The sequence below is a fragment of the Triticum dicoccoides genome, chromosome 5A (genome assembly GCF_002162155.2).
Source record: "Triticum dicoccoides isolate Atlit2015 ecotype Zavitan chromosome 5A, WEW_v2.0, whole genome shotgun sequence".
Taxonomy (NCBI): domain Eukaryota; kingdom Viridiplantae; phylum Streptophyta; class Magnoliopsida; order Poales; family Poaceae; genus Triticum; species Triticum dicoccoides.
This window is the reverse complement of record NC_041388.1, coordinates 517,929,176-517,939,226: the sequence shown is the minus strand read 5'-3', so window position 1 is coordinate 517,939,226 and position 10,051 is coordinate 517,929,176. Positions and strand designations below refer to the sequence as shown.

General features: G+C 48.8%; 2 protein-coding genes across 2 annotated transcripts; one reads left to right on the top strand and one right to left on the bottom strand.

Annotated features, from left to right (window-relative positions):
• Window positions 1-2,443: 2,443 nt before the first annotated feature.
• On the top strand, window positions 2,444-8,284 carry LOC119302486 (disease resistance protein Pik-2-like). The gene is made up of 2 exons (XM_037579520.1): window positions 2,444-3,582; window positions 6,093-8,284. Exons 1-2 carry the CDS (start codon window positions 2,575-2,577, stop codon window positions 7,932-7,934), a joined length of 2,850 nt encoding a protein of 949 aa, XP_037435417.1. The 5' UTR covers window positions 2,444-2,574; the 3' UTR covers window positions 7,935-8,284.
• Window positions 8,285-8,292: 8 nt separating this feature from the next.
• LOC119302487 lies at window positions 8,293-9,085 on the bottom strand. The gene is made up of 2 exons (XM_037579521.1): window positions 8,811-9,085; window positions 8,293-8,710 (listed from the first exon to the last, which is right to left on the bottom strand). Exons 1-2 carry the CDS (start codon window positions 9,068-9,070, stop codon window positions 8,416-8,418), a joined length of 555 nt encoding a protein of 184 aa, XP_037435418.1. The 5' UTR covers window positions 9,071-9,085; the 3' UTR covers window positions 8,293-8,415.
• Window positions 9,086-10,051: the final 966 nt, after the last annotated feature.

Genomic DNA, 10,051 nt, shown 5'->3' with positions numbered 1-10,051 from the left:
GTGGCGGCGGGCGGCGGAGGAGGCCGGCGGAGGAGGAGCCACCGGGTGGCGCGGGCGACGGGCTCGCGGGGGCCCGACTCGGGCCTCCCGGGCCGGAGTGGCGGGGGCGGGGGCGTGCCACGTGTCACGAACGGATTGGCACAGGCGCGGCGGCGGGATTTGTCCGGCGCGGACCGGACGTGTTCGGCGCGCGGATGGAGCGGGGCTAGGGTTTGGCGGAGAATGGAACCGCGAATTTTTGGAGGGGTCTATATATAGACATAGAGGGAGGTAGGAGTGTCCAAATGAGGTGCGGTTTTTGGCCACGCGATCGTGATCGAACGCTCTAGATGATGGAGAGGATTTTGGTGGGTTTTGGGTCAAAATGGAAGGGTGTTGGGCTGCAACACACACGAGGCTTTTTCGGTCCCTCGGTTAATCGTTGGAGTATCAAACGAAGTCCAAATAGTATGAAACTTGACAGGCGGTCTACCGATAGTAAACCAAGGCCGCTTGGCAAGTTTCGGTCCAATCCGGAAATGTTTAAACCCCCCACACAAAAGAAAGATAGAAATGACCACCGGAGGAGAACGAAGCGCCGGAATGCAAAACGGACAACGGGGAAAATGCTCGAATGCAAGAGATGAACACGTATGCAAATGCAATGCACATGATGATATGATATGAGATGCATGACAACAATAACAACACACGGAGACAAAAAAATCCGAACCCGAGAAAATAAAATAACTTAACGCCGGAAACGGCAAGAGTTGGAGTACATATTGGGAAAATCATATCCGGGGTGTTACAACACGGCAACTGCCTAGTGTGCACGTAAGCAGATGGCAATTGTCTTTTACCGAGTTGCCATGTGTTTTTGCATGGTACATGACAACTGCCCCAACGTGCACGTACATGGCAACTGCCCTAACGTGCACGTAAGCAGATGGCAACTCTTCCTTTTTACATGGCAACTGCCCTAGCATGCTTGTGAGCACATGGCAACTCTTTCAACCGCCTAGTGTTAGTATGTGGCAACTTCTAAAGTTATGAAATCATGGCAACTACATTAGATCAGACCATACATGGCAACTGCAGTTGAGCAACCATGGCAACTGCAGTTGTCCGACATGGCAACCGTAGTTCAGCGACATGGCAACTGCAGATAAACGAACACGGACGAGGGTCTAGACCATGGCAACTGCGGGCGCGCGATGGGCGTCACGCGTCGCGTGCGGGACCAGAAGGGTACGAGGCCTGACATACGGGCGTGTGGGCGTTATCAACTTCGCCCACATGCACGCGTGTGAGAGGGTTCAGAAGGGAAAAAAAGATGTGTGTGGGCATTAGTTGTTTTGCCCACACGTAGGTGTGTAGGCTGGTTGCTGTTCATGCCACACGAGACGTGTAGCACAACTACCTGATACACCACACGTGTGGCAGTTATCGGGACCCTTAAAATTTTACTCCATCCGTCGCATAATATAAGAGTTTATGTAAATTTCCAAGCCAGCATGCTCCATTTTTCCGCTTGAAAAAAACTTCAGAGTAGGGCTTACAATTTTCAGCACTGGGGTTCTTTTTTGGACGCAAAATTAACATTCCATGGAAATTCACAAGCATACCAACGGCTCACGCGTTAATCGTGTGCAGGCGAGTTTTTCTGCCTCACTGACATTTTTTATTGGGTCCGTCTAGGACACATCTAGATGTGACATAATTATGTCACATCTAAGTTGATGTCCATTCTGTTTGTGGTCTATTTTTTTCTATTTTTTTGTTTTTTGTTGCTGCATTATATATTTATGAAAGCTTAGATGTGACATGCTTAAAAAACATCTAGATGTGAATTAGACAAACTGTTTTTTATTTTTATTGAGTAGTACTACAGTGTACTGTTTATCCCGAAAGCACGTGCTTGGCTTTCTCTTAGACCTGATCTCGAGTACTCCCTGGTCTCTAACGACACGCGTCGCCGTTGATCTCAAAACACGGTCGTCTCCTCCTCGCGCGCTCCTCTTCGGCGTGGAGGACGCGTGCGGATGCAACGCACTGGCGCGTCTACTGCGTCGGCCACGTACGCACGAGCCGTCCATGCATGGCGCCGGCGCTTCTTCCTCCCTCCCCCGCGCGGCCGGCGGCCCCATCTAGCTTTTCTTGGAAAGAGCATGGCGTTGTCTGTGTACGTGCTCTGCCGCGCGGTCGAGCGCGCAAGAGTCGTTTTGCTGAGCACCCGGCAGCTTCCACCCTAGGCGCGGGACCCAAGGACTCGTTACTCGCTGCCTCGCGGTTGACTGACTAATGTGGACTGGTCCGTCAATGGCCCCGCAAGCTTCTGTGACATGACTTGGCTTGCCTTCTCCTACCTACCGATCCCCTTTCCCCCGGCCCGCTGGGTATATAACCACCACCATCGTCGTCGTCACCAGCTCAGAGCTCACCACCAGCAGCAGCGCCACCACCAGCATCCGCAGCATCATCACCAGCACCACAGGCAGCATCTAGCTAGCTAGTACGGAGTAGTAGCGAGCACAGCGAGAACTAACCATCTTACAGAGAGAGAGTGGTCGATCGAGAGAGAGGGAGAGGGAGATGGAGGCGACGGCAGTGAGCCTGACCCGCACGGTCCTGGACGGGGTGCTGGGCAGCGCGGGCACGGCGATGGCCGACGAGGCGGCCCTGCTGCTCGGCGTCCGGAGGGAGGTGGGCTTCATCCGCAGCGAGCTGCAGATGATGCAGTCCTTCCTGCGGGTGCAGTCCTCCGCCACGCGCTGGGGCGCCGACGGCGGGGGCTGCAGAGACACGGTGCGCACGTGCGTCAAGCAGGTGCGCGACCTCGCGTGCGACCTGGAGGACTGCCTCCTAGACTTCACCCTGCACGCCTCCCGCTCGCGCTGGCTGCGCTGGGGCCCCGGCCTCGCCGCCCGCCACCGCGTCGCCGGCCGGATCCGGGGCCTCAAGGCCACCGTCGTGGAGCTCAACCAGCGCAACGAGCGGTACAACGTCTTCGCCGCCGCCAGCCACCACGGCGCCACGCCGGGGGAGGAGCAGCACGGGCACGCCGACGACGACTACCCGCGCGCCCAGCTCGCGCCCGGGAGCGAGCGGCAGGACATCGAGCGGGCCGGCGAGATGGACGACCTCGTCAGACTGGTCAACAAGATGGGCGACGCGTGGGTGGTGTCGGTGTGGGGCATGGGCGGGATGGGGAAGTCGTCGCTGGTGAGGATGCTGTACAACGACATGGCCCTCATCGACGGCTTCGACGGCCGCGCCTGGGTCACCGTGCCGCACCAGCTGGAGAGCGCCGACGAGGTGGAGCGCCGGCTCAGGAAGCAGCTCGGCGTGGCGCGCGACCGCTCCGTCCGGGCGTGGCTGGAGGAGAACCGGTGCCTCGTCGTGGTGGACGACGTGTCGTCGCACGAGGAGTGGGAGCTCATATCGCGGTGCCTCCCCGCGAACGGCCCGACGGGCAGCCGGGTCGTGGTGACCACGCGGCGAGACGACGTTGCCCGGCAGTGCGCGGGGGACGTGCGGGAGAACGTGTACGAGCTCAAGCCTCTCGAAGACGAGGAGGCCCGAAAACTCTTCTGTCAAAAGGTACGCTCGAAGCTCCCTACACTTTTTCATTTCTTTTGAGCTCAGTTACCTAAAAAAATGCCTTAGGTCTGTTTACGACACTCTAGATGTGACACAGGGCTTGTTTAAATCCATAAATTAGAGTTAGTCTGGCTAGGTTGGACTAACTCAAAAATATCCAAATATAAGGGTTAGTTTGGGTTAGATAACCCACTTAAAAGGTGCTTATTTGGGCTATTTCTTCTCGGGACCACTAAAAAACATTTTTTTTCTCTTCCTCTCGCCGCAACAGATCTCTCCCCACTTTCTCGAAGCTTCTCGCCCTCTCCCTCCCTCCCTCTCGCACCGTCTGTGAAGGCGTCTCGCCGTATCCGCGCTCCATCTAACTCTGCCATCCAAACACCTTTTTGGCTAGAGTTAGTTCAGGGTTAGAATCTAACTCTAACCTCTAACTGAGTTAGAGTATCCAAACAGGGCCATAGTTATGTCATATTTAACCTAATGTCCGTTATGTTTATGGTCTAGTATCTTTTTGTCCCAGTTTTTTTCCTTCTTGCAGTGTTTTCTGTGAGAGTTTAGATGTGACATTCTTAAAAAATATCTAGATATGAATTAGACAAACTGAAAAACGTTTGGCATCAGTCACTTCGTTTTCTGTCCGTCGGGTATAAAGCCAACCCTCCACATCTTCCTCCTTCCAACTTTCTTCCTCCTCAGATCCGATCCACCTTCTGTTCAACGCCGGCCATACCACTTCCCTTTCCCTCCCATCCATCTGCCTTCACACCCCGTGGCCAGCGGGTGCTACCAATGAGGCCGCATTATTCTCCGGCGAGGTAACCGGCGCAACAAAAAGATTCAGGTATCTAAAAAAAAGCAAAACCATACTTTTTACATAATGAAGCTTGCGACACAACAACTTTAAAGTTCTAAAAAAATGCAAGCACTTTAGAAGAGACATTTTTAAAAATGTTTATGATTGTTTTTTTGGGGGGAAATAGGCCATTGTGTCGTCGTCTCCAGCTTGGGACGCATCTAATCTGAGAGGAATCACATACTATATACCACTAGAACCTATCAAATCTTTGACTCACCTTCGTCGTTGACGCCGCGGCCAGCCATGTCATTGTCATCTTCTGCTCGTTGACGATTCACCCTCGCGGGTGAGCAGTCGCGCCCTCACCATCTCAGGCTTAGGGATTCACTGCTCCTTCCTCCTCGTCTCTCTACACGAGTGGAATCAACCGGCGCAAAATTTATTTTCAGTTGCCTAACCAATAGGCAAACTGTTATATCTTTTAGGGTCACTTGTTTGAGAATTCCTCTGTCAACTGTTAATTCAATGTTGATCCAATATTAAGTTCCAGATTCCACAATTCTATGAACTCAGAGGCTAAATACTTTAATTTTTACTAGATGAACATATTTGTAAAACCGAAAAACATGCTTAAATTATGAAGTTACTAAGAAGCAATCGACCAAGACAATATTACACTTATTAATATCTGTGACAGATGAAATAATTGCTATAGATTATCATTTTTAGATTTTGATGTTCTTAGACCGAGATGTTGGTAGATACAAAAAACTTGTAAGTTGGTTAAAAAATAGTTCCATTAAAGTGCACATCATGAAGGAAATTTAAAACTACTTGATTTCTATTATATGAAGAATCGACATTCAAAGTATAGATACCATGCGGTCAACTTGGTAAGCTATCAACACAAAATTGCAAACAAAATATAGATAACTTGGTAAATTAGAATTTATCAGTCGGTTTAAAAATAGATAGTAAAAAAGAAAAGTTAATACAACCTTTTTTAATACAACTTTGTTAGTCGTGATAACCTTCACACATTTCATGTGGATAAGGATTAGGCCTCACTGTGAGGCCCTCGCCCAATGCTCATATGTCAACGTTTTAACTGTCCATGTCATATTTTGTCTAAAAGACCCAAATGGGCAGATCCAACTGATCTCGGCCATCGAACTAAGTCAATCCAACGATCTAGACTGCTCCAATGGCGAGCTATAAACGTGTTTAACGTGCAATAATATCATACCAAATATAGCACTAATCACAGGATTAACACAAATAATAGCATACATAATATCCGTGTATAATTAATATATTACCTAAATATTAACGTGCGTTGCACGTGCGCATTTACTAGTTAGTAATAAGGAGAGAGGATAAAAAACCATCTCTCATCTTAAATACAATCTCTTTACATAGACTAAGACAATATCGCAATTATCTTATTACTCATAATTCAGTTGACTCATATAACATTAGTAAATGTACGACCTACTTTATTAGATACTCCACATTGGGAAGGTGGGCATCTAAGTGATATGGCATGTTTAGATACTATGATACATATAAATAAGAGATGTCCAGTGGGATCAGTCTTATAAATTCGGGAATTCGGCTATTTTTATTGGTTGGACATTACTTTAATTTTTCATTTATTTATTTATTTTATGATCCGGGTTTCTTATATTTTTGTGTGCTATTTCTTTGTGTCAAGGTTTACAAGGATGCTGGATATAAGTTAATGGATGATATGATGGAGCAAGCTAGTCGTATCTTAGAGCGATGCCGGGGCCTTCCACTTGCTATAGCCACCATAGGAGGTTTATTGGCTAACAGGCCCAAAACAAGCAGGGAATGGATGGATTTGCGAAAGCATCTTGGGTCAGAGCTAGAGTCAGACCGAGATATCAAAAGAGTTATCACCTCAAGCTATGACGGGCTGCCATATCATCTCAAGTGTTGCTTCTTGTACCTGAGTATCTTCCCTGAGAACCATGAGATTAGGCTTACGCGCTTATTGCGGCGGTGGATAGCAGAAGGCTATATAACAAAGCCACGTGACATGAGCGTCGAGGAACTTGGACGGAGGTACTACAATGAGCTCATCAGTAGAAGTATGATCCAGCCTTCAGAGAATGCCAGGGCCAGCATGGCGGTTGAACGTTGTCGTGTTCATGGCGTGGTGCTCCAAATAATATTGTCCCAGTCTATTGAGGAGAACCAACTCTTCATCATGGATAAGCATTGCAATGAGGCTCCACAAGGTAACATACGCCACTTGGTAGTGACGAGATGGAAGAAAAATGAGAAGATGGCAAGCCTAAACTTGTCTCAGGTACGCTCATTGACAATCTTTGGGAGGTGCCCTGTGTCCCTCATCTCCTCCAAATTGCACTTTTTGAGAGTTCTTGACTTGGAAGATACACTTGAGTTAGAGAATGACGATCTCAAGCACATCGGGGAGCTGCACCATTTAAGGTACCTTGGTCTGCGAAAGACAAACATTTCGAGACTTCCTTCCTCTCTAGAGAACCTTAGGTTCCTAGAGACATTAGATGTTCAAGACACAAAGGTGACACAGCTCCCAGTTGGTATCACCAAGCTGGAGAAGCTATGTCACCTTGTCGGTGGCGTCAACTTTGCCAAAGACTTGGCAGGGAAGACGAGGAAAAACAAGGAAGCAGGTAAATGTAATGGTGACCCCTTTGAAACAGTGGCAGACTTGGTAACCGGGTGCTATGGTTACAAGCAGGTTGAGCCTTCATGCTCATGTTGCACATGTGAGTTTAGTGTAACAGCCCCCGAGAGAATCGAGAAGCTAAGGAACCTACAAGTGCTAGGGGTGGTGCACATTGCGCGTGGAAGCAAGGTGGCAAAGAACTTGGGGGAGCTGACTAGCTTGCGCAGATTAGGAGTGGATGTCGATGCGACCGAGGAAGTAGGGAAGGACTTGTGCAGCTCAATATCAAGGCTTGTTCATCTGGAACGGCTTGAAGTGCGCTCTAGGTCGCTTGAATTTCTGAAGGAAGCAAAGAAAGCAGAGGAAATGCCACCAAAGCATCTCCTATCACTGCGCCTGTGTGGCCGTTTGGGCAACCTCCCTGGCTGGATGGATCGTCTCAAGGATCTGGCCAAGGTAAAGCTAATTCAGACACAGTTGAAGCAGGTTGACGTCGAGGTGATGGGGAAGCTGCGCAACCTTACTCTTCTTGCACTCTGGGAGGAGTCCTTCGCCGAGAAGATGTTATGTTTTGGGGAAGGTACATTTCCGAAGCTCAAACTGCTTTACATTGAAGGGATGGAGAACATCGAGAGCATACAAATCAAGGATGGTGCATTGGCCGTGCTCGAGAAACTTGAAGTGAAGAAATGCGTTAACTTGGACGACAGTAAGGAGGGCTTGTCCCTTGTGCTGGTCCTCCAAAACCTGAATGAACTAGTCTTGACAAGTTGCGGCGACAAACCGAAGCTGGAGAAGGAACTTCAAAAGCAGATTAGTGGATTTAAGAAGCGCCCCAAGTTTATTACTGGAAAGTCCATTGTATCTAGGAGTTAGCTTACGCGCTACCTCTGTTCTGATGTAGATGATGCACACAAGTTTATTTGTACTCTCCAGATATAGTAGAAATAGATTTCTCATGTAATTTCGTAAAGGAATGTAATGTGTTTTGATACTTTTTTTCCAATGAAGATCTGGCATGTATAGCATTTTTTTGGTAATATCAGTATCACAAGTTTGAACGTATTCTTACGCAAATTAGCCGGCAGAGTTGCTTGGCGAAGGTCAAGTTCCAGAGCGGAATTTTTGCTTGGTGAACTTCATCTACGTTGTTTATCATTGACTGTCTGGTACTGGCATTGCCAGGTTATTCACAGATAAGAGCGCATCAATTCAAGCGTGTACTTCCATCGCAGGCAGCAAAACGATACTCATTGGGTAAATATTTATGCTAAGATATGGCGAATCGATCTCTGTTATGTGCTCCTCATCGACAAATGAGAAGCTGGTAAATTAAGCGGCGGCACCCAACACAAACTCACTCTACAACGGCCCCTGTCGATCTGGGCTTTATTCCGGTTACGGTGCTGGCCGCGTCCGCGGGCTCCTTCCCCTTCTCCCGCAGCTTGGCCACGGCTTCCTTCATGGCCTCCTTCCGCTTCCTGCTGGCCAACACCTTGGCCTGCACACCGCTGAGGTTGGGGTCCTTCTTCTCCTTCTCCTCCGACGGCGGCGGCGGGGCCCGCCTCTTGGAGGCCGCCGGCGCCGCGTCCACGTGGCCCAGCAGCGCGCCGGCGCCGGCAGCGGCGATCGCCACGCCGCTCAGGAACGCCCTGCGACACCAAGTACACATCAGAAACAAAGGATGTGGCCGCTGTCTGAAACACAAAGACGCGTCACATGAATCGTAAGAGAAAAAACAGTTGGCTGAACCTCCTGGTGTCGCGGTTGGCTGGAACGCAGCCGCCGTTCTTCTTCGGAGCAGCATCTCTGCCCGGAGCTGCGCCGACGGCTGCGTGCTGCGCAGTGGCGGCGGCGGCGTGGAGGGGCGCCATGGAATGGAGCATTGCTCTGCCCTGAGTTGCTGCTGCTGTATGGTGTAGTGCAGCAATTGGCATAAGCATGTGCATGTCTCTCAAACTGCAGATGCAACCAAAGGGTGGGAGATAGACGTGGCCCCACGGAGGCGTCATGTCACGTTCCCATTGGTTGCGATCCCGTGACATGGATAAGGCCCCGAAAGCATATGCGATTGTTGTGCCGCAGTGCAAAGAGTTCACGTACGTAGGGCCTTTTCTGCCTCTGCATCTGAGTGTTGAGAAAACAACACGTGGGTAAGGAAGGACGCAGACGGAATTTGCACCTCGAATTTGTGGATCGACGGAGGAATGTCCAATGCCTATTCTTTTAGAATGATGAATGTCTTTTTTTAATGGAGAACAGAATGTCCAATGACTAAGGTCCATTTCTTTTGGCCGATTCTTTCAGAATCTTTAGAATTGATCCTTCGCCCAGCTTCTCTGAGAATCTAGAATCCATTTTTTTTACAATCCTAATTGTTTACATCCTAACTATCTAAGATTGTAAAAAAGAATATGAGTTCAAGATTCTGAAAAAAGCTGGATAAATGATCGATTCTTAAGATTCTAGGAGAATCGGCCAAAAAAAATGGGCCTAAATCAGTTCATGTATAGGCGACAAGGCCCGAAAACTCGCATGAGCATGCACCTGCCTAGCCGTGCTCAGACACTCTATTGCCTTGCGATCTGCAAAGTCGTTGGATTCCGCATAAGGTCACACCAAGTTTCAAATTTCAGAATTGTTGTGCAGGCGATAGAGTGCCGAATAAAAATCGCACGACACTCATGATCAACGGTTGTAGCCCACTGACCGACATGGATACATGGTTGCAGTTTTGTGTAGTGCGGAAATCGGCCGCAAAATATCATCCATTAGCAGTTGTATTTAAACTTTAGTTTCTAAAATCGTGATTTTGTCATTCGCTCGCACTAAGTTTTGCAGTTGATACTTATGGAGTTTTAAAAACTCTCTCAAAATGTATTTAAAATAGATCTTATCTGAAGGCCCTCGTCACGAAAACCATGAATATGCAAACAAACTTAATTCAAACTTTTGGCGCACAAGATTGAAAATAAATCAAAAGCCAAAAGAAA

Coding starts and splice junctions, on each gene's coding strand:
- LOC119302486 (XM_037579520.1), top strand. CDS start 2,575: ATGGAGGCGACGGCAGTGAGCCTGACCCGCACGGTCCTGGACGGGGTG. Junction 3,583..6,092: donor GAAAACTCTTCTGTCAAAAG/GTACGCTCGAAG, acceptor CTTTGTGTCAAG/GTTTACAAGGATGCTGGATA.
- LOC119302487 (XM_037579521.1), bottom strand. CDS start 9,070: ATGACGCCTCCGTGGGGCCACGTCTATCTCCCACCCTTTGGTTGCATC. Junction 8,711..8,810: donor GCCAACCGCGACACCAGGAG/GTTCAGCCAACT, acceptor TTGGTGTCGCAG/GGCGTTCCTGAGCGGCGTGG.